At 42.7% G+C, this 24,672-nt stretch overlaps 2 protein-coding genes across 2 annotated transcripts in view; one reads left to right on the plus strand and one right to left on the minus strand.

The window, feature by feature from the left end:
• Positions 1-5,328, minus strand: part of mtrex (Mtr4 exosome RNA helicase) — a 163,301-nt gene extending 157,973 nt beyond the window's left edge. The window contains exon 1 of the mRNA XM_041193483.1: positions 5,203-5,328. Coding sequence (XP_041049417.1) covers positions 5,203-5,300 — 98 coding nt within the window. The 5' untranslated portion in view covers positions 5,301-5,328. The remainder of the gene's footprint in view (positions 1-5,202) is intronic.
• A 4,871-nt stretch (positions 5,329-10,199) lies between these two features.
• Positions 10,200-24,672, plus strand: part of dhx29 (DEAH (Asp-Glu-Ala-His) box polypeptide 29) — a 157,267-nt gene continuing 142,794 nt past the window's right edge. The window contains exons 1-2 of the mRNA XM_041199536.1: positions 10,200-10,428; positions 21,214-21,293. Coding sequence (XP_041055470.1) covers positions 10,263-10,428; positions 21,214-21,293 — 246 coding nt within the window. The 5' untranslated portion in view covers positions 10,200-10,262. The remainder of the gene's footprint in view (positions 10,429-21,213; positions 21,294-24,672) is intronic.

The raw sequence follows: 24,672 nt of genomic DNA on the forward strand, positions 1-24,672 counted from the left end.
TCAAACATTAATAAGAGTTATCTTTTCCGTGGTTCTGTGATTTAGCTATTAGTTGTCTATTACGTAATGTTTAGCCAATTTTGCTGACAGTTTTGTAGTTACAATAAAAGTCTTAAAACTTGAAATCTTGTGCAATTCCTTTAAGTCAGTCACTGGGAATTCAAATATCTTTTTAAAAGTTATCGGCCTCTACAGGAATTGTAACAAATTGCTTGAGGTTCTCCCCTTTCCCTCAGCTAAGGATTCACCACATCGCCATAATCCTGTCACATGCTATCTCCAAACTTAACTTAGGGAGATGCATCCTTTTGCTTCCATAACTATTCTAGTGAAACATGGCTTTCCTTCCCGGTCCTCATGCTTGCTACTATAAACAGTTCCATTGCCTTGGGCACTTTCAATTACCCTTTCAAAACTGCCGTCATCATCCCATCAAAAGGAAATCAACCCTCGAATGCAATCAATTGCGAACCAGCAAGCAATCTCCCTTTTTCTCTTCAAGATTCTAGACTATGTCCCATCCCAGATGTACCCATCTCTTCCAAAACTGGGTGATTTCCCCTCATCAGCTTCCTGCCACTCCTACAACATCACAACAATTGTAAGGTCATAAAAGTCTTCATACGCATGATCTCTTCTCATTCACCTCTCCACAGCCTTCAATATATTTGACCATACTGAGCTCCTACAACATCTCTCCTCTGCTTATTGTCCAGCTCCATAGGACCATCCTCACTTGGTTGCACTATTATCTTCACAATCATAACCAGCAGTTCTCTTTTCATCCCTGCATAGTGTCTCCACTTTGAATTTCCCTCTAAATAGTCTTCAGTCTCTCTATCCTCTTTTTAAAATTTATTCATGGGACATGGGCTTCGCTGGCTGGGCCAGCATTTATTACCCATCCCTAGTTGCCCTTTAGAAGGTGATGGTGAGCTGCTCTCTGAAACCACTGCAGACCATGTGGTATAGGTACACTCAGAGTGCTGTTCGGAAGGGAGTTCCAGGATTTTAACTCTGCAACAGTGAAGGAACGGCGACATAGTTCCAAGTCAATATGGTGAGTAGTTTGGAGGGGAACTTCCAGGTGGTGATGGTTCCATCTATCTGCTGCCCTTGTCCTTCTAGATGGTAGTGGTCGTGGGTTTGGAAGGTGCTGTCCAAGGAGCCTTGGTGAGTGAATTCCTGCAGTGTATCTTGTAGATGGTACAGACGACTGCTACAGTGTGTCAGCGGTGGAGGGAGTGAATGTTTGTGGATGTGGTGCCAATCAAGCGGACTGCTTTGTCCTGGACAGTGTCAAGCTTCATGAGTGTTGTTGGAGCGGCACTCGTCCAGACAAGTAGGGAGTATTCCATCACAGTCCTGATTTGTGCCTTGTAGATAGTGGACAGGCTTTGGGGAATCAGGTGGTGAGTTACTCGTTACATGATTCCTAGCCTCTGGCCTGCTCTTGTAGCCGCAGTATTTGTACGGCTAGTCCAGTTCAGCTTCTGGTCAACGGTAACCCGAGGATGTTGAAAGTGGGAGATGCAGTGATGGTAATGTCACTGGATGCCAAGGGGCAATGGTTAGATTCTCCCTTGTTGGAGATGGTCATTGCCTGGCACTTGTGTGGCACAAATGTTACTTGCCACTTGTCAGCCCAAGCCTGGATATTGTCTAGGTCTTGCTGCATTTGGAAATTGACTGCTTCAGTATCTGAGGAGTCGTGAATGGCACTGAACATTTTGCAATCATCAGTGAACATCCCCACTTCTGATCTTCTGAGGGAAAGAAGGTCATTGATGGAGCAGCTGAAGACAGTTGGGCTGAGGACACCCTGCAGTGATATCCTGCAGCTGAGGTGACTGACTTCCAACAGCCACAACTATCTTCCTTTGTGCTAGGTATGACTCCAACCAACAGAGAGTTTTCCCCAATTCCCATTGACTCCAGTTTTGCTTAGGCTCCTTGATGCCACACTAGGTCAGATGTGGCCTTGATGTCAAGGGCAGTCGCTCTCATCTCACCTCAGGAGTTCAGGTCTTTTGTCCATGTTTGAACCAAGGACGTAATGAGGTCTGGAGCTGAGTGGCCCTGGTGGAATCCAAACTGGGCATCAGTGAGCAGGTTATTGCTAAGCAAGTGCCGTTTGATAGCAATGTTGATAACCCCTACCATTACTTTACTGATGATCAAGAGTAGGCTGATGGGGCGATAATTGGTTGGGTTGGATTTGTCCTGCTTTGTGTACACAGGACATAACTGGGCAATTTTCCACATAACCAGGTAGATGCTGGTGTTGTAGCTGTACAGGAACAGCTTGGCGAGGGACAAGGCAAGTTCTGGTGCACAAGTCTTCAGTACTATTGCCAGGGCCCATAGCCTTTACACTATCCAGTGCCTCCATCCATTTCTTGATATCACGTGGAGTAAATCAAATTGGTTGGAGATTGGCTTCTGTGAGGCAGGGGACCTCCAGAGGAGGCAGAGATGGATCACCCACTCGGCACTTCTGGCTGAAAATTGTAGCAAATGCTTCAGCTTTATCTTTTGCACTAATGTGCTGGGCTCCCTTTTCATTGAGGATGGGGATAGTTGTGGAACTTCCTCCTCCAGTGAGCTGCTGAATTGTCCACCACTGTTGATGACTGGATTTGGCAGGACTGCAGAGCTTCAATCTGATCCGTTGGTTGTGGGATCACTTAGCTCTGTCTATCACTTGCTGTCTGAGCTGTTTGGCATGCAAGTAGCTGTTATAGCTTCACCAGATTGACACCTCATTTTTAGGTATACCTGGTGCTGCTCCTGGCACACGTCATTGAACCAGGTTGATCCCCTGGCTTGATGGTAATGGTAGAGTGGGGGATATGCCGGGCCACGAGGTTACAGATTGTGTTCGAGTGCAATTCTGTTGCTGCTGATGGCCCACAGCGCCTTGTAGATGGCTAGTCTTGAATTGCCAGACTGTTCAAAATCTATCCCATTTAGCATGATGGCAGTGCCGCACAACACGGTGGAGGGTACCCTCAATGTGAAGATGGGACTTTCTCTCAACAATGACTGTGCGGTGGTCACTCCTACTGATGTTGACACGGACAGTTGCATCTGAGGCAGGTAGATTGGTGAGAATGAGGTCAAGTATGTTTTTCCCTCTTGTTGGCTCCCTTACTGCCTGCCACAGACCCAGTCTCGCAGATATCTCCTTAGGACTCGGCCAGCTCGGTCAGTGGTGGTGCGACCGAGTACCCAGAGTACATTATGCACCTTTTCCACCCTCAGTGCTTCCTCCAAGTGGAGATCAACATGGAGGAGCACTAATTCATTAGCTGAGGGAGGGCGGTATGTGGTAATCAGCAGGAGGTTTCCTTGCCCATGTTTGGCCTGATGCCATGAGACCTCACGGGTCCAGAGTCGATGTTGAAGACTCCCAGGGCAACTCCCTCCCGACTGTATACCTTTGTGCCACCGCCTCTGCTGGTTCTGTCCTGCTGGTGGGACTGATATGACACTGTGAAGATGACTATGTCAGGCTGTTGCTTGAATAGTCTGTGAGGCAGCTCTCCTAATTTTGGCACCAGCCCCCTGTAAGGAGGATTCTGCAGGGTCGACAGGGCTGAGTTTGCCATTGTCGTTTCTGGTGCCTAGGTGGTGGTCTGTTGGTTTCATTCCTTTTTTGTGACTTTGTAGCGGTTTGATACAACTGAGTGGCTTGCTCAGCCATTTCGGCTGACATTTAAAAGCCAATTGCTGTGGATCTGGAGTCACGTGTAGGCCAGGCCAGGTAAGGACAACAGATTTCTTTTCCTAAGTGACATTAGCAAACCAGATGGGTTTTTATAACAATCAACATCATTATCGTCATCATTAGACTTTAATTCCAGATTTTTATTGAATTCTAATTCCACCATCTGCCATGGCAGGATTTGAACCCAGGTTCCCAAAGCATTACTCTGGGTCTCTGGATTACTCATCCAAGGACAATACCACTACACTATCACCTGCGATATTAATTTTCTTTCATTCCTGTGAATCACCTTGGAATTACTTCCACATTAAGGATGTTGTATAAATCGTGTTACTGTGTCGCTTACTAAAATGCATCATTAATTCTAACAGTACTCCTCATGGGTCAATGAGATAAATACATCACATGATACAGGGTTAAATAGTAGAGAGCAAAAAAACGCACAGAATCTAACCTTGTTCTGGTCCATGTTAAGTTATGTGAAACAGGTGGCAGTCAGGGTATTAAGATTTGTTTTACTGATTGTGGGCTTGGGAAAGGAATAAAATAATCAGAGTCTTCCTTCTAGAAAGGTACACATGCATGGAGGTGGGAAAGTACAGGGCCAGATATGGTTTGACCACCAAGTACTGATGAATGCTGGCCAAAAGTGTTCCACCCCACCTCTTCTGTTTTGACTAATTATAGAATCACAGAACAGTTTCAGCAGAGGAAGCCATTCAGCCCACCTAACCCATGCCAGCTCTCTCAAAAAGCTCTACCCCCATAGCCCAGAAATTTATTTCCTTCCAGGAACTTATCCAAATCCTTTTGGAAAGTCAGAATTGAATCTTTCTGCACCACAATCTCACAAAGCACATTCCAAACACTAACCATTCGCTGCATGTAACAAACATCTTTCCTCACATTACTGTTTGTAATACCATAGAAACTGACAACAGTGTTTTCTGTGCTAACACATGGAACGTCAAATCATAGTCTTTCTCTCATCAGCTAATGGGAACTGTTTTCCCTTGTCTACCTTATCAAAACTTGCCATAATCAGGAACACCTCTATCAAATCTCTCCTCTATCTCCTTTGCTCCAAGGAACAACAATCCCAGCTTCTCCAAACTAAATCTGTTGCTGAATTCCCTCATCCCTGAGCCATTCTGGTAAATCTCCTCTGCTTCCACACTATATAGAGGACTCTCGGGGCCATCAAAATGGTTCGGAAAAGGAAATTGGGGGATAGACACTTACAGGAAATACACCTGTACAGGGCTCCAGGGATAGAGCTGAAAAATGGGACTGACTGGATTGTTGTCCAGGGGTTAGGAATGGCCCTGGCTCTTCCCTGTGACTCTCTCATCATTACCCCGAGAGCAGCAGGAGCCGCCTCCGGACCGCGCGCTCTGGGTTTGGGGGGACGGGGGAGTAGTTGTCACCGATTCCCTCGGGTTTGCTTTAACATTGACACCAGTCTTCCTCACCCTGCTTTCCCACAGCCGCCACCATCCCCTCCTTTGGCCTTTTTGGACGATTCTTCTTCGAACACGCTGAACAGATCATCACCAAACGCATCCGCCATCTTTACCCTGTGACCCACAATGCCTAGCGTCAATCTCCGGTGGCCACAAACAGTCAAAGTGAGCGGCAGCAAAGCAGCGCATTTCGACTGCTGGTGCACTCGGTGAGTTCATAAGCCAAGTGCGCCTGATTTCAAGGACGGATTCACTTCCTCTCTAACCTACTAAATGCAATTCATTGAAAATTACTCTCATTCAATGTAATTTGTTGTGGTCCATATTCCACAGTTGAAATTAATTCGCATTCTGTGCTCACTCTTGCCGATCTTCTTTTCCCTCTCTTGGTAAACCCGGTAATCTGACTGAGTGAATCGCTAGAGAACATGTACACTTTTTAATGCATTGAAATAAAAGTAATTAAAATCGGATAGGTTCTATATTACAGTCAGTTGACCCACTCTGCCAGACTGCTGCCCATGTAGTAAAGATAAAAAAATTACCCATGTTAGGTCATTGACAAGGTTCGAGAAAAAAACTTCAGATACGTAATATTATGACCATCTACTAAATTAAACTCTGTTGAAGGTACTTTCAAGAGTTAATTATTTATGTGAATTCAAGATGGACTGTTTGATCATCTTGGAAGTCTGCTGAAGGTTATTTATGGTCTTTTTATTTTAAAAAATCAACATGAATACCCTCATTTCTTTCCTTTCTGAAAATGCAATTCTGAGCCTTGAAATGCATCAATTTCACATGGAGCTGAAGATCAGTAATGAAATATTCCCTGAGTGTTGGAGTTCCTGAATATTGAGTATGCTGAATGAGGAACTGCAGATCCAAATTAAGGAGCTGCAGTCTGAGCTGCTGACATTGCATCACGTCAAGGAGGTGGGGGGGGAGTTACCTGGATGCTTTGCTTCAGGAGGCGGTTACACCCCTCAGATTGGGTCATTCAAACTTGGTCTGTGACCAGGGACAGGAGAGTATGACTGCAGGTGAAGCAGGTATGGGGATCCAGGGGGTACTGTCCGAGGATCGTTGGCCCCTGCAACTGTCCAACAGCTACAAGGTTCTTGCAAGATGTGTGGATGAGAGCGGGGACTGCAGGGAGGATGAGCAAACTGGCCTCAGCACTATGGTCCAGGGAGCCATTCAAGTGGGGGGAGGAAATAAGAATGTAGTAATGGTAAGGGACGGTATAATTAGGGGGATAGATACTGTTCTCTGCAGCTATGAGCGTGAGTCCCGAAGGCTGTGTTGCGTGGGTTAAGGATATCTCCTCAGAGCTGGAGAGGAAATTAGAGTGGGAGGGGAGGGATCCAGTTGTTGTCATCCACATTGGTATCAACAACATTGATAGGATTAGAAAGGAGGTTCTGCTGAAAGAATTTGAACAGTTGGGAGCGAAATGAAAAAGCAGAACTTCCAAGGTAATAATCTCAGGATTACCATCTAAGCCACAGGCAAACTGGCGCAGGGTAAATAAAGTCAAGGAGTTAAATGCGTAGCTCAAAGATTGGTGTGGGAGGAGTGGGTTTCAGTTCATCAGTACTGGGGTCGAAGGGAGCTGTTCTGATGGGACAAGCTTCACTTGAACTGTGCTGGGACCAGTGTCCTGGCGAATCAAATAGGGCTGTAGAGGGGGCTTTAAACTAAATACCAGGGTGTGGGGGAGGGTTCTAGAGAGGGGATATGTAGGCTTACAAAGCAAAAGGATATGGAGGCATTTCAGGGCAGCTATTTAGGTATTGATATCTAGAGTGTGACAGGAGGGACAGAGTTTATAAACATAAAAAAAGCAGCAAATAGAGTCAAATGCAGAAAAAAATGGTGAAAAGGCAAAATTAATGGTTCCTTACTTAAATGCATATAGTATTCAGAACAAAATAAATGAATTAACGGCATAAATAGGGGTTAATGGGTCTGATCTTATAGCCATTATGGAGATGTGGTTACAAGGAGATCAAAGCTGGGAACTAAATATTCAGGGGTATGTGACTTTTTGAAAGGACAGGCAGGAAGGAAAGGGTGGTGGGGTAGCTTTGTTAGTACAAGATGGAATAAGTATGAGAGCAAGAAATGATCTTGGATCGGAATGTGTAGAATCCAAATGGGTGGAGGTAAGAAATAACAAGGGGAAGAAGACAATGGTGGGAGTAGTCTATATAGGCCCCCCAACAGTAGCTATACTGTAGGACAGAGAATAAATCAAAAGATAATGAGGGCATGTATGAAAGGCAGTACATTAATGATGGTTGATTTTAATCTTCATGTGGATTGGGAAAATCAAATTGCCAGAGGTAGAGACAAGCAAGAATTTATAGAGTGTATTCGGAACAGTTTTCTAGAACAATATGTTGTGGAGCCAACGAGGGATCAGGCTATTTTGGATCTGTGTAATGAGGCAGGTTTAATAAATGATCTCAGAGTAAAAGATCCCTTCAGAAACAATGACCATAACATGGTAGAATTTAGCACTCAGTTTGAGAGTGAGAAATGTGGGTTGGAAACAGCTGTGCTAAACTTAAATAAGGGTAATTACAAAGAAATGAGAGCAGAGCTGGCTGGAGTCGACTGGGAAAGGAGTTTAGCAGAAAAGATGGTTGATGAACAATGGCAGACGTTTAAGAAAATAGTTCATGATTCACAACAAAAATTATAGGACGGGGATAAACCAACCATGGTTAACCAAGGAAGTTAAGGATAGTATCAAACTGAAAGAAAAAACATAAAATGTGGCAAAGATTATTGGTAAGCCAGAGGATTGGTAAAGTTTTAAAAACCAACAAAAGATAACCAAAAAAAAGGGAGAAAATAAACTTTGAGGGTAAACTAGCAAGCAATATAAAAGTGGACAATAAGAGCATCTTTAAATATATAAAAAAGAAGAGAGAGACCAAAGTCAATATAGGCCCGTTTGAGAATGAAGCTGGGGAAATATTAATGGGGAACCAGGAAAATGGCAGAGGAGTTGAATAAATACTTTGCATCAGTCTTCACAGTAAAAGAAGCTAACAGCATTCCAAAAATACTAAATAATCAAGGGGGCAAAAGGGGTGAAGGAAATAAATACAATAATTATCGCGAGAGAAAAAGTGTAAGGAAAACTAATGGGACTAAAGGCTGCTATGTTCCCAGGACCTGATGGGTTGCATCCTAGGATATTAAAGGGAGTAGCTGCACAACTATTGGATGCACTGGTAGTAATCTTCCAAGAATCCTTAGATTCTGGAAAAGTCCCAGAAGATTGGAAACTGCCAATATCACGCCTTATTCAAAAAGGGAAGGAGACAAAAAAAAGATAATTATAAGCCAATTAGCTTAACATCTGTCATTGGGGAAATGTTGGAGTCTATTGTAAAAGATGTAACAGCAGAGCATTTAGACATGCATAATATAATCAAGCAGAGTCAGGATTGCTTGATGAAGGGGAAATCATGCCTGACAAATCTATTAGAATTATTTGAGGAGGTAACAAGCAGGATAGATAAAGGAGAACCAGTAGATGTAAAATATTTAGATTTCCAAAAGCGTTAGATAAGGTACCACACATGAGGCTACGTAATAAGAGTCCATGGTGTTGGGAGTAGTATATTAGCATGGATAGCGGATTGTCTAACTAATAGTAGAGAGTTGGGATAAGGGGAGTGTTTTCAGGACGGCAACCTATAACTAGTGGAGTGCCACAGGGATCAGTGCTGGGGCCACAATTATTTACAATATATATTCATTGCTTAGATGAGGGAAGTGAATGTACTGTTGCCAAGTTTGCGGACGGCACAAAAATAGGCCGGAAGCCAAGTGGTGAGAATGACACAAAGATTCTACACAGGGATATAAACAGGTTAAGTGAGTGGGCAAAAACTTGGCAGATGAAATATAATGTTGGAAAATGTGAGGTTATGCATTTTGGCAGAAAGAATAGAGAAGCTGAATATTATTTAAATGGAGAAAGACTGCAGAAAGCTACAGTACAGAGGGATTTGGGGGTGCTCATTCATGAATCCCAAAAAGCTGACATACAAGTTCAGCAGGTAATAGGAAATGTAATTCAGAGTTGCATCTCAAACATACCAATTGAAAAAAATAGGTTATGACAGTTGTTTAAAGTTTCCCTCTGGGATTTTAAATAACTCAACCTTTACCAACTGCTGTGTCATAACAAGGTAATAGGGAAGGCAAATGGAATGTTGGCCTTCATTTTAAAGGGAATGGAGTATAAAATCGGGGAAGTCTTGCTAAAACTATACAAGGCACTAGTTAGACCACACCGAGCATACTGTGAAAAGTTTTGGTCCTCTTATCTAAGATAAGATATACTGGCATTGGAGGCAGTCCATAGAAGGTTCGCTAGGTTGATCCCAGGGATGTTGAGAGGTTGTTTTCCCTTATGTGAAAGTCTAGGACCAGAGGGCATAACCTCAGAGTAAGGGGCCGCCCATTTAAAACAGAGATGAGGAGGAATTTCTTTTCTCAGAGCGTAGTGAATCTTTACTGCACAGGGCTGTAGAGGCTGGGTCATTAAGTATATTAAGGCGAGATAGACAGATTTTTAATCAGTAAGGGAATCAAAGGCTATGGGGAAAAGGCAGGAAAGTGGAGTTGGGAATTATCAGATCAGCCATGATCTCATTGAATGGTGGAGCAGACTCGATGGATCGAATGGTCTACTTCTGCTCCTTCATGTTATGGTGTTAATACAAGGTCATGCTACTAGGTTGAGACCAAGGAGAGTGGAAGAAGGCTCTTGCAGACCATACGCAGTGACACAGACTAGCTCAGCTGAGTGTCTTTGCCTGTGTTGTGAATTCTATCCAATACTATGCTTATAATACACACCAGCCAATCAGGCCGACACTTCCGGGGAATTCTGCGCGTTTACCAATGGTCTTTGATGTCATTTCCTGCAGATCGCCGGGTTCAGGTATTAGCGCATGCGTACTGTGTTTTAACCGGCTCCATTCCACCCGAGAGCGCGAGTGGCTGTGATAAACGGTTTCCAGTGTCTCGCGGGAGACTGAATGGGGGGAAAGAAGAAGAAGAAGCGAAATGAGGTCGTGGTGCTGGCCGCGGCGGCGTCCCGGATCCAGCACCCTGGCGGAGCCGAGCCTGCAGCTGATAGACAAAATCAGATCCCACGGCCAACGACTGCTAAACCGAGCACGAAGGAAGTTAAAGCCAAAGCAGGTGCTGTGCGGGAGCGGCGCTGAATTTCTGTTCTGTTCCAGTGCCGGTGCTTTCTCTAATGGACTTGTCCATTGCCCCTGGCCTTGCACTCAGTGCACAGCTTTCAAAACATTAGCTTCAGTGGGGCACAATCGGCGCCACAGTTTTCACTCCGGTGGTGTGCGGGGCTGCATCAACCGAGAAGTTTCCTGATGGACCTTCTGCCCCTAGTGTGGTCGGGGAAAGGGGTAGGGTGGGTGTGGCGGGTTTGCTCGGTCCAGGATGTTGACCCAGGGATGATGAAGAATGTGCAATGGGGAGTTTGACTCGGAGATGATGCTGTATGTTGATAATGTTGCAGAATCAGTTTGGGTGGAAATAAGGAATAGCAAGGGGAAGAAGTCATGGGTGGGAGTCATCCATAGCCCTCTGAAGAGTTGCCTCATTATAGGACAAAGTATAATTTGGGAAATAATGGCGGTGTGGAAGGGCACTACAATCGTCATGGGTAATTTTAAACTGCATATTGACTGGGCAAATCAGTTTGGCAGGGGTAAATGGAAGATGAATTTGTGGAGTGCATCAGGGTTTGTTTTAGATCAGTAATGTGTAATGAGGTGGGATTAATAAGTGATATCATAGTTAAGGACACTGTAGAGATTAGTGATCACAATGTGGTAGAATTTCAAATTCAATTTGAGGGTGAGCAACTCTGGTCTCAAACCAATGTCCTCAACTTAAATAAGGGCAATTATAGAGGTATGAAGAAAGAGTCGTCTAAAGTGGGCTGGGAAAATAGACTAAGGGGAAGGTCAGTGGCTAAGCAGTGGCAGACATTTAAGCAAATATTTCATAAAGTTCAGCAAAAAATTATCCTGGTCAAAAAGAAGGGCTTGATGAGAAGGATGAGCTACCCCTAGTTAACAAATGTGGTCAAGGAAAGTATCCAAATCAAAAATTAAGGCATACAAAGTGGTGAAAACTAGTGGTCGGCCAGAGGATTGTGAATCTTTTTAGGAACCAGTAGCAGGTGACTAAAAAGCTAATAGAGGGAGAAAATTTATTATGAAAGTAAATTGGCAAGAAATAGAAAAACAAACATCAAGAACTTTTACAAGTATATGGAAAGAGAGTGGCTAAAGTGAGCATGGGACCCTTGGAGGATGTGACTGGAAAATTGATAACAGGGAACAGGGAAATGGCAGATAATTGAAACCAATATTTTGCATCGATCTTCACAGTGGGGGACACTATAAACATCCCAAAGATATCAGACAAGCGAGGAGCTAATGGGAGGAAAGAATTTGTAACAGTCTCTATCACGAGGTACAGAGTCATAGAGGTCTACACCACAGAAAAAGGCCCTTTGGCCTAGCAAATCTGTGCTGATCAAACAAGTACCTAACTATTCTAATCCCATTTTCCAGCATTAGGCCCATAGCCTTGTTTGCCATGGCATCGCAAGTGTATATCCAAATACTTAAGTATTTGACAAACTATTGGGGTTAAAGGTAGACAAGTCGCCAGGACCTGATGGCCTGCATCCAAGGATTTTAAAGGAAGTGGCTGCAGAGATAGTGGAGGCATTGGTCAAAATATTCCAGAACTCACTGGATTCCAGCAGGGTCCCAGCGGATTGGAAAATCGCTGATGTGATGCCCCTGTTCAAGAAGGGAGGGAGACAAAAAGCAGGAAACTATTGGGCCAGTCAGCCTAACATCTGTCTTTGGGGAAATGCTAGAGTCTGTTAGTAAGGAAGAAATAGGACATTTGGAAAAGCTTAACACATTCAAACAGAGTCAACATGGTTTTATGAAAGGGACATCATGTTTGACAAATTTGCTAGAGTTCTTTGAGGATGTAACAAACAGTTGATAAAGGGGAACCGGTAGAACCGGTATTTGGATTTCCAGAAGGCACTCAATAAGATGCCACAAAAGGTTATTGAACAAGATAGGAGCTCACGGTATTGGGGGTAATGCATTAGCATGGATTGAGGATTTGTTAACACCCACAAGACAGAGTCGGGATTAATGGGTCTTTTTTAGGTTGGAAAGAAATAATTAGTGGAGTGCCACAAGGATCAGTCCTAGATCCTCAATTATTTGCTATCTAAATTAATGACTTGGAGGAGGGGGCAGAGTCTAATGTATCCAAATTTGATGACAATACAAAAATATGTGGGAATGCATGTTGTGATGAGGACATAAGGAATCTGCAAGGGGATATAGATGGTTTGAGTGAGTAGGCAAAAAACTTGGCAGACGGAGTTTAATATAGGAAAGTGTGAGGTCATGCACTTTGGTAGGAAGAATTAAAAGGCAGACAATTATTTAAATGGAAAAAGACTCAAAAAAGTGCAGCACAGAGAGATCCGGGTGTTGTGCATGAAACACAAAGTTAGCATGCAATTGCAGCAATAATTAAGAAGATAAATGGAATTTTGGCCTGTATTGCTAGGGGGTTGGAGTTTAAAAATAGTGAAGTCTTTTACAGCTGTACAGGGTGTTGGTGAGGCTGCACCTGGAGTGCTGTGTACAGTTTTGGTCCCTGTATTTAAGAAAGAATATACTGGCATTGGAGGCAGTTCAAAAAGAGACTTACTGGACTGATTCCTGGGATGAAGGGGTTGACTTATTGAGAACAGCTAAACAGGTTAGGCTTTAATTCATTAGAGTTTAGAAGATTGATCGGTTGATCTTATTGACACGTACAAGATGCTGAGGGGGCTTGACATGGTAGATGTTGAGGAGATGTTTCCACTAGTGGGGGAATCTGGAACTAGGGGACATAGTTACAGAATAAGGGGGCATTCATTTAAAACTTGAGATGCAAAGGAATTTCTTCTCTGGAGGCAGTGCATGTCTGGAATTCTCTACCCTCCAGAGTTGTGGGAGCTAGATCACTTTAGTATTTAAAGAGGAGGTAAAGATTTTTTAAATATTGTGGAGTTGAGGGCTATGAGGAGCTGGCACAGAAGAGGAGTTGAGGTCTGGGGCAAATCAGCCATGATCCTATTGAATAGTGGGACAGGCTTATGGGGCAGAATGGCCTACTCCTATTTCTTATGTTCTTATGTTCTAATGTTGCTCTTCGCGATGGGGATGGAGATGATGAGGGGATGGGGACAAGAACGGGAGGTACTGTTTCAGTCGCCTTGTGAGTTACTGCCATGCATCCTGTGGGTCCTGACAAGGGCAGCTTTTACTGCTGGTTGCCCGAGAAGGGTATTGCTGAGCCACCTCAGAACTGCTACAACAGTGCTGTCATAGTGTCCTGGAAGCTATCCCACAAAGCTGAAATTGATGAAGAGGTGGACCACAGAATAGCTCAGCCTATGGTAAATTATGTACTCAAGTTTGAGAATCTATTATCTCATGACATGAAACTCAAAGTCTGTTGGGCAGTAGTTTTCCCGACACTTGTCTACCATGCTGAAATTTGGACAATTTATAGACACCATATCAAGCTCCCAGAGCAACACGAATACACACTTAGAAGGACCTTGTGAATCAATCGGAGGACAAAGAACAAATCCTTCAAGGTGCATATATGTCAAGTATTGAGGCCATGATAACCTCACATCAACTGGGATGGATGGGACCAGGTAAGAATGCCCAACTCGGCTGTACAAACGGGTGCTCTACTCAGATCTATGCCTTGGAGTGCACATGGGAGCCAAAGGAAATGTTTCAAAGGCAACTTTGAAGTCTCCATGAAGGTCTGTTCTGTGAACATTATCACATGGGAAGCAGATGCTGAATCTTGACCCAAGTGCCTATTCTTCTTCAAAAATGCGTCAAGACCTACAATCAACAAGAACTGTCAGAAAGAACTGAGGGCAGCTGCTCAAACCAACAATCCACCACCACCAATACTGGCTGGCAACGGATGTGCTCTCTCTGGAAGAGCCTGTAAGGGTTAGTGGTTATAGCCATCTGTGAGTCCATAGTCAACACAGACATCTCACAGAGATAAAAACAAAAAAACTGCGGATGCTGGAAATCCAAAACAAAAACAGAATTACCTGGAAAAACTCAGCAGGTCTGGCAGCATCGGCGGAGAAGAAAAGAGTTGACGTTTCGAGTCCCCATGACCCTTCGACATCTCACATCTCACTTCCACCCAGCTATCTGCAGGAAAGCATTATCCTCAACACAAGCTTGCTGATTGAGGTTTTGGGGAGGGAGGTCCACAATTTTGACCCAGCGGCAGTGAAGGAATGGCAATATAGTTACAGTTCAGGGTGGTGTTCCCATTCATCTGTTACTCTTGTTCCTCAAGACAGACCAAGGCTGTAAAGAGGTAAGGAACTGAGTGGCCCTGATGGAACTCAAACTAAAGGTCACTGAGCAGCTTAATGCTGTGAGAGTGCTGCTTGATAGCACTGTCGACACCTGCCACTTTGCTGATAGTCAAGAGTGGACTGATGTGGCGGTAATTGACTGAGTTGGATTTGTCATGCTTTTTGTGCATGGGACAGACCTGGGCAATTTTTCACATTGCTGCATAGATGCCCTTGTTTTATCTTTGTTCAAACAGCTTTGCTAGGTGTGTGGCTCATTCTGGAGCATAAGCCTTCAGTACTGCACCTTGAATGTTGTCAGGGCAAGCAGCCTTTGCAGCATCCAGTGTCTTCAGCCTTTGTATCATATGAAGCAAATAAAATTTGCTGAAGGCCGGCATCTTTCTTGGAAAGAGATGGTAATGGATGATCCATTCGCCACTTCTAGCTGAAGATGGTCACAAATGCTTCAGCCTTGTCTTTTGCACTTATGTTCTGGGCTCGTCCATCATTGAGGATTGGGACACTTGTGGAGCTTCCTCCTCCAGTTACTGTTTAAAAACAAGGGGTCATTCATTTAAGACAGATGAGAAATTTTTTGAGGGTAGTGAGTCTTGAAGTCTTCCTCAAAAGGTGGTGGAAGCAAAGTCTTTGAATGTTTTCAAGGCAGAAATAGATAGATAGATTCTTGATTAACAAGGAGGTGAAAGGTTATTGGAGGTAGGCAGGAATGTGGGGTTGAGGTTACAATTAGATCAGCCATGATCTTATTGAATGGCAGAGCAGGTTGGTGGGACTGAGTGGCCAACTCCTAATTTGTTGTTTGTTAGTTGTTTAATTGTCTGCCACTATTCACGACTGGATGTGGCAGGACTGCAGAATTTGGATCTGATCCATTGGTTGTGGCATCATCTAGCTCTGTCTATCAGATGCTGCTTCTGTTTAGCCCACAAGTAGTCATGTTTTGCTTCACCGGTTGACACCTTATTTTTAGGTATGCCTTCCTCCTGCAGTCTTCATTGAACCAGGATTGATCCCCCGTCTTGATGTTAATGGTAGAGTGATGAATATGCTGGACTCTGAGGTTATAGATTGTGATTGTATTCAATTGTGTTGCTGCTTATGGCCCACAGTGCTTCAGTTTTGAGTTGCTAGATCTGTTTGAAAGCTACCCCATTTAGCACGGTGATAGTGCCACACAACACAATGGAGGATATCCTCATTCTGAATACAGGACTTTGTTCCCACAAAGACTGTACGGTGATCACTCTGACCAATACTGTCATGGATAGATACATTTATGATAAGTAGATTGGTGAGGACGAGGTCAAGTAGGTTTTTCCCTCTTGTTGGTTCCCTCAGCATTTGCTGCTGACCCAGTCTAGCAGCCAGGTTCTTCAGATTTGGCCAGCTCGGTCTGTCGTGGTACTATGAAGCCATTCTTGATGGACATTGAAGTCTCCCAGCCAGAATATATTCTGTGCCCTGGCCACTCTTGGCATTTCTTTGAAGCAGGGTCAACATGGAGGTGTACTGATTTCATAAGCTGAGGATGGTGGTAGCTGGTAATCAGGTTGGTTCCTTGCCCGTGATTGAGCTGATGCCATGAGACCTTGTGGGGTCCTTAGTCAATATTGTGGACTCCCAGGGCCAACCCCTTTATGATTGACCGTAAGACATAGGAGCAGAAGTAGACCATTCGGCCCATCGAGTCTGTTCTGCCAATCAATGAGATCATGGCTGATCTGAATGAACTCCACTTTCCTGCCTTTTCCCCACAACCCTTGATTCCCTTGCTGAATAAAAATCGGTCTATCTCAGCCTCGAATAAACTTTACGACCCGGCCTTGACAGTCCTCTGTGGTAAATAATTCCACAGATTCACTATCCTCAGAAGAAATTCCTCCTCATCTCTGTCTTAAATGGGCAACCCCTTACTCTGAGATTATGCCCTCTGGTCCTAGACGCTCGCACAAGGGGAAACAGCCTCTCAGCATCTACCCTGTCAAGCCCCTTAAGAATCTTATGTTTCAGAAAGGTCACCTCTCATTCTTCTGTTCTTCTAAACTCCAATGAAGACAGGCCTAACCTACTCAAAGTCTCTTCATAAGAAAACCCCTCCACACCTGGGATCAACCTAGTGAACCATCTCTCGATTGCCTCCAATGCCAATATATCTTTTCTTCAATAAGAGGACCAAAACTGTTCACAGTATTCTAGGTGTGGTCTAACTACTGCCTCGTATAGTTTTAGCAAGACTGCCCTATTTTTATACTCCATTCCCTATGATATGAAGGCCAACATTCCATTTGCCTTCCTTATTACCTTTTGACACACCAGCTGGTAAAGGCTGAGTTACTTAAAATCCCAGAGGGAAACTTTAAACAACTGTCATAACCTATATTTTCAATTGGTATGTTTGAGATGCAACTCTGAATTCAAAAATGAAACCACCAAGCCTGCAGAAGCTTTTATAAGAATTAAATTAAACATTTATTAATTTTACAAGGTATTAAACACATACACATCTACAAATTACTACCATAACTATTAAACAAACCCCCAAATTCATCACTCCTAAAATCTCCCAAGGCAACCATAACCCAGATACTTTAAGTAGTCAGCAAGCAAAGCACGTTTTATCTTTTGAATTCAAAATGAGCTTCCTTTCAATTTGGTTCCTTCGCAGATGCTTGCAGGCTTATAAGTGGCTTACCTCTGCCACACAAAAAACTCTTCTGTATATACCAAGCCTTTCCTTTGAATGTAAATTCTCATTGTATCACCAGGCCCTTTAAACTCCTCCTCTTCTAACAATAAAACCTCTTTCTTAGTACCAATTTTATTAGTAATATAAACCTATTGCTTGGAGTATTCTAGCTAGGTGCAAGATTTCACCGCCAGTCTTTGAATGGTTTATTCAACAAAAGTGAAAATGTGCCCTTTTATCTTACTATTAACATCTCAAAACTATATATCAAAGCACCTAGGTTAGCTGACTTTAATCCAATTAAGACACCCACAGACATACCCAGAGACACCAACCTTACTACAAGCCCATTTAAAATAATTTCCAATAACATAATGTACATTAATATCTCCATAGATAAAAACAAAAAAACTGCGGATGCTGGAAATCCAAAACAAAAACAGAATTACCTGGAAAAACTCAGCAGGTCTGGCAGCATCGGCGGAGAAGAAAAGAGTTGACGTTTCGAGTCCTCATGACCCTTCGACAGAACTTGAGTTCGAGTCCAGGAAAGAGCTGAAATATAAGCTGGTTTAAGGTGTGTGTGTGGGGGGCGGAGAGATAGAGAGACAGAGAGGTGGAGGGGGTTGGTGTGGTTGTAGCGACAAACAAGCAGTGATAGAAGCAGATCATCAAAAGATGTCAACAACAATAGTACAATAGAACACATAGGTGTTAAAGTTAAAGTTGGTGATATTATCTAAACGAATGTGCTAATTAAGAATGGATGGTAGGGCACTCAAGGTATAGCTCTAGTGGGTTTTTTTTTTTAATTTTATATAATGGAAATAGGTGGGAAAAGGAAAATCTTTATAATTTATTGGGAAAAAAAAAGAAGGGGGAAACAGAAAGGGGGTGGGGATGGGGGAGGGGACTCACGACCTAAAGTTGTTGAATTCAATATTCAGTCCGGAAGGCTGTAAAGTCCCTAGTCGGAAGATGAGGTGTTGTTCCTCCAGTTTGCGTTGGGCTTCACTGGAACAATGCAGCAAGCCAAGGACAGACATGTGGGCAAGAGAGCAGGGTGGAGTGTTAAAATGGCAAGCGACAGGGAGGTTTGGGTCATTCTTGCGGACAGACCGCAGGTGTTCTGCAAAGCGGTCGCCCAGTTTACGTTTGGTCTCTCCAATGTAGAGGAGACCACTAGAGCTATACCTTGAGTGCCCTACCATCCATTCTTAATTAGCACATTCGTTTAGATAATATCACCAACTTTAACTTTAACACCTATGTGTTCTATTGTACTATTGTTGTTGACATCTTTTGATGATCTGCTTCTATCACTGCTTGTTTGTCGCTACAACCACACCAACCCCCTCCACCTCTCTGTCTCTCTATCTCTCCGCCCCCCACACACACACCTTAAACCAGCTTATATTTCAGCTCTTTCCTGGACTCGAACTCAAGTTCTGTCGAAGGGTCATGAGGACTCGAAACGTCAACTCTTTTCTTCTCCGCCGATGCTGCCAGACCTGCTGAGTTTTTCCAGGTAATTCTGTTTTTGTTTTTAATATCTCCATGACAACCTGTTCTACTTGTATGTTAGCTTTTTGGGACTCCAAACTCCCTCTGTGCTGTAGTTTTCTGCAGTCTTTCTCCATTTAAATAATATTCAGCTCCTCTATTCTTCCTGCCAAAATGCATAACCTCACATTTTCCAACATTATATTCCATTTGCCAAGTTTTTGCCCATCCACTTAACCTGTCTATATCCCTCTGTAGATTCTGTGTCATCTTCACTGCTTGCCTTCCCACCTATTTTTGTCATCTGTAAACTTGGCGATAGTACGTTCACTTCCCTTATCAAGTAATTAATATATATAAATAATTGTGGCCCCAGCACTGATCCCTGTGGCACTCTAGTTCCAGGTTGCCATCCTGAAAATTCCCCCCTTATCCTATCTCTCTGCCTCCTATTAGTTAGCCAATCCTTTATCTATGCTAATATACTACTCCCAACACCATGGGCTCTTATCAAGTGGCCTTATGTGTGGTACCTTGTTGAATGCCTTTTGGAAATCCAAATATATTACATCTACTGGTTTCCCTTTATTTATCCTGCTTGTAACCTTAAATAATTCTAATAGATTTGTTAGGCTTGATTTCCCCTTCATGAAGCAATGCTGATGCTGCTTGGTTATATTATGTATTTCTAAATGCTCTGCTATTACATCTTTTATAATAGACTCTAACATTTTCCCAATGACAGATGTTAAGCAACTGGCCTATAGTTAACCTGTTTTTTGTCTCCCTCCCTTTTTGAATAAGGGTGTTACATTGACAGTTTTCCAATCTTCTGGGACTTTTCCAGAATCTAAGGTTTCTTGTATACCATTGTGCTGCAATCTTTATAACAGCTCTGTCCCAGCTGCAGGAATGGAGATGGTGGTGGCTGGGACATTGGTCGTAAGGTATAATTCGGTGATTATGACGATGTTAGGCTATCAGTTGACTAGATGTTTGGACTTTGCAAGGTCAAGAGGGCTAGGCGTTTTGTTGTATAGGCATGGATATTCCAGTGCCTCAACTGCTGCCAGGTGCTCTGTCTGGTTTTGTTCCTTTTTGACTTTTCTGTAGTGGTTTGGTAAAAATGAGTGGTTTGCTCTGCCATTTGAAATGAACTGAATACCACTGGAAATAAGGTAATCATATGCACTGATGCAATCAACCACATTGCTATAGTAAGGATGGTAGATTTTCTACTTTAAAGGACAGTAGTGTACCAGGTGGGTTTTTGTGACAATCTGTGGTAGTTCCTTGGTCACCATTCCTGGGACTAGCTTTTAATTCCAGATTTATTAATTGAATTTAAGTTCCACCAGTTGGTGAACATCAGCCTCACACTCTGGATTGCTAGTCCAGTGACATTACTACTACACCACCAGCTTCACCTTTTAGACACAATGATGTACTGCTTGGAGGGAAGTTGCAGGTGGTGGTGTTCCCATACATTTGCTGACATGGCCCTTCTAGGAGGTGGAACTCATGGTGTTTGGAAGGTACATTTCAAGAGTACTTCATTGGCTGTGAAGTGTTTTGTGACATCCTGAGTTTTGGAATTCTAAATCCATCATAAATTGGCTGATGCGTTGTTTTATCATGTAATTTATACTTGTTCTGCTGCTTGGATGGGACTGTGTTTAAGATGGGCTGACTCAAGGTCAGATGTAATTGGAATAAGTAACCATAAATCGAGATTGCTCACTTTCTGGTCATAAATTTTTGAGGGTTAGCATGTGCTGGACAGCTTCAGGTTCTATCTTAGCTCAATTTTAAGATTTCTTCTCATATATACTGATAGCACACATTGAAACATAAGTTGGGAACTCTTTAATTATATGAAACCCTCAAAGCTTCTATGACACTATGTGGTAAATTGGTGCATGTGTTCTTTTATGAGAACAGGAACTTTATACTGTGTGATAGAATGATTACTCTGCTGCTAAAATATCAATATATTTGTCTCTTTAAGATTGAAAGCCTAACTGATCATATATTGGATGAATTTATTCAACATTAATTGAGTAGCTGCAAACATTGACCCCAGTATTTTGTATTCTTGATAAATTCCTTCATTTTTAAAATTTACCCTTGAAAAGCGTGACTATAAATTAATGTGACAGACAAGAAATGTGTACTAGATGTACTGTTTTCTGCAATTTTATCTCTGGTGGAACGCCGCTCCACATTACATTAACTGCTCATGATACTGTATTGGGCCACTAGACCATATTTTCAGATTTCAACTAATATAGTTTTCTATACTTTTTAGGTCCAAAGACATATAGCTTTGGCGCAACCTCCACAAATGAACTGGGTACTACTGGAAATTTGGATAGATCCATTCTTAAGGTGATCATATGCTGTGATGTATTTGCAAGATTTTTGAAAAAAAAATTTATTTGCATTGTTTCTGTTCATATCAAGTGGTTTGTACTTCAAAATTTCTTTATTTTTCTTTCCCTTAAAATATGAAAACTTGATGACTAAAATGGACAGGAAACATCCTGGTGTATATCCGTGTTGTTGCATCATGCCCACTAGTTGCTCTGCAAGATCTGATTTGCTGTTCTTTGCTGGGGAAGTAGTTAATCTCAATTTTGCAGCTGTATTTGTTAACAATTTAGACTAGGTATCTGGAAACGAATGCATTTCCATGCCATAGAACTTGCTGTATTTTGTGTCGACATCAATATCCCATCTAACCTAAGCTTTAACACGGAACGCATTCTCTAAACATGTCTTCCAACCCTATTATACATTGGTGATTTTTATGTTTGTCATGCCAACTGTATCTTACTGGTCTAAATTAATCTCAGAGAAAAATTATGAGAATGTCCATGCTGTGAACTTGCTTTCATAAAGAACCTATTGATAATTTTCTTTCTGCTGGAAAGATTGGCTAAGTCCTTGCATGAATAGTCTACATTCCAGTTTAGGTCTGAATCATAGAAGAATATTTTTTATTTTTTTATGGGATGTGGGTATCGCTGGCAAGGCCAGCATGTGCTGCCCATTCCTAATCGCCCTTGAAGGTGGTGGTGATAAGCTGTTTCTTAAACCGTTGCAGTCTCTTCTGTAACGGTTTGGTACATTTAGATTTGGTACTTTTCAGAGGGCAGTTAAGAGTAATTCACTGTGGGTCTAGGGCCCCATGTAGGCCAGACCAGGTAAGGACAGCAGGTTTACTTTCCTAAAGGACATTAGTGCACCAGATAGGTCTTTACAAGAATTGATAATTTCATGGTCACCATTATTGAGACTAGCTTTCAATCACATTTGTTAATTGATCGAATTTATTAATTGAAATATTATTATTGGATCGTTATATAATTGAAATGCATATGACCTCTGCATCAGCCTGGATCTCTATTTAAGTAGTCTAGTGACTACCACTATGCCACCATCTCTCTAGTATTGTGCAGAAGCAGGCTATTCATCTCGTTGAGTCCATGCTGGCTGTCTGCAAACACAGTTTAGCTCATCTCACTTCCTCATTGTTTCCCTGCAGGATTGCAGTTTTTATTTTCTCTTCAGTAGCTTATCCAAATCCCTTTTGAAAGCCATGATTTGAACCTGCCTCCACACCCTCTCAGGTTGTGCATTCCAGATCCTAAGCACCTGCTGTATAAAAACAAATTTTCCTCCTGTCGCTTTTGGTTCTTTGCCATTCACCTTAAATTGGTGCACTCTAACTTTTGGCCCTTCCACCAGTGGGCATAATTTCCTCTCTATCTACTCTGTCTGGTCGTCTCATTTTGAACATCTCTATCAAATCTCCTTTCATTCTGCTGTAAGGAGACCAACCCCAGTGACTCCAATCTATCCACATAACTCAAGTGCCTCTTGCCTGGAACCATGATTATAAATCTCTTCTGCACTGTAAAACCTTCCCATCCTTCCTAAGGTGCATTGCCCAGAATTGGAAACATGTTCCAGTTGAGGCAGAACCAGTATTTTGTAAGGTTCATCATGACTTCTATGTCTGAATTTCTAAAGCCTGACAATGCCTTTTTAACCATTTTCCCCACCTGCCCTGCTACCTTTAATGATTTGTGCACATATACCCACAGGTCTCTGCTCCTGCACCCTCTTTCGAATTGTATCCTTTAAAGTTAAAATCATTTTTCTTTGTCCTTCCTATCAAAGTGAATTACTTCACACTTCTCTGCATTAAACGTTATCTGCCACATGTCCGCCCATTCCACCAACCTGTTTTATGTCCTAACTATCTCCTCACCGAGTGCTCACAAGTTTTGTGTCATCTGCAAATTCTGAAATTATGCCCTGTACCCCCAAATGTAAGTCAATAACACATGTCAAGAAAAGCAGTTGTCCTAGTACCAGCCCCTAGGAAACCCCACTTTATAACATCCTCCAGTCCTGAAAAACAAATATTCATGGCTACCCTTGTTTCCTGTCACTGTTCCTTTTATTCCATGGGCTTTACATTTGCTGGCAAATCTAGGATATGGCATTTTATCAAAGCCTTTTGGAAGTCCATGTACACCATATCAACTGCATTATCCTCTCGATTCCTCTGTTTAACTTCATCAAAAAACTCAAGTTAGTTCAGTATGATTTGTTTTTACAAATCCATGGCGGCTTTCCTTAATTAATTCACAATTGCCCATGTGACTGTTAATTTGAAAAATGGTAGTCAAGGACAAATCCTTTCTCACCAGTGAAGTTTAATTGATTGGCCTGCATTTGCTAGGTTTATTCATAGACCTATTTCTGAACAGAGCTGTAGCATTTGCAATTTGCCAGTCCTTTGGTATCACCCCTGTATCTTAAGTATTGGAAGATGATGCAATTTTCATCATTAATCATTCCACCCTTGGCATGCTCCAGTACATCCCACCCAGTCCTGGTGACTTCCCAACTTGAAGTACAGCCAGCCTTTCTGATACTGTTATGATCCCAGCTAAGCTTACCCCGGACAAGCCTGATCCCAGAGTGGAACAGAATCTTAACGGCATAGAAGGACGCCATTCGGCCCATCATGTCTGCACTGGCTGTCCAAATGAGCATTATGACCTAGTGCCATTACCCTGCCTTTTCCTTGTACCCTTGCACATTGTTTCTATTCAAATAATGATCTAATGCCCTCTTGAATGCCTCGTTTTGAGCCTGCCCCCACCGTACTTCCAGGGACTGCATTCCAGACCCAAACCACTTGGGTGAAAAAGTTTATCTTGCATCACATTTGCTTCTTTCGCAAATTACTTTAAATCTGTGCCCTCTAATTCTCAATCCTTTTACGAGTGGGAACAGCTCCTCCCTTTCTACTGTCCAGCCCAGTCATGATTTTGAACATCTCTATCAAATCTCCTCTTAGCTGCCTTCTCTCCAAGGAGAACAGTCTCAACCTTTCCGTTCTATCCTTATAGCTGAAGTTTCTCGTCCCTGGAACCATTCTTGTAAACCTCTTCTGCACTCCCTCCAATGTGTTCACAACCTCCCTATAATATGGTGCCCAGAACTGTGCACAACATTCCAGCTGAGGTATAACCAGTGTCTTGTATAAATTCAACATAACCTCCTTGCTCTTGTACTCTATGCCTAGGATACTATATGCTTTATTAACTGCTCTCTCCACCTGTCCTGCCATCTTCAATGATCTATGCACATATACACCTAAAGTCTTTCTGCTCCTGCACCCCCTTCAAAATTTCACCCTTCTTTATATTGTCTGTCCATGTTCTTCTTACCAAAATGTATCACCTCG

Source organism: Carcharodon carcharias, chromosome 1, assembly GCF_017639515.1.
Source record: "Carcharodon carcharias isolate sCarCar2 chromosome 1, sCarCar2.pri, whole genome shotgun sequence".
NCBI classification, from domain to species: domain Eukaryota; kingdom Metazoa; phylum Chordata; class Chondrichthyes; order Lamniformes; family Lamnidae; genus Carcharodon; species Carcharodon carcharias.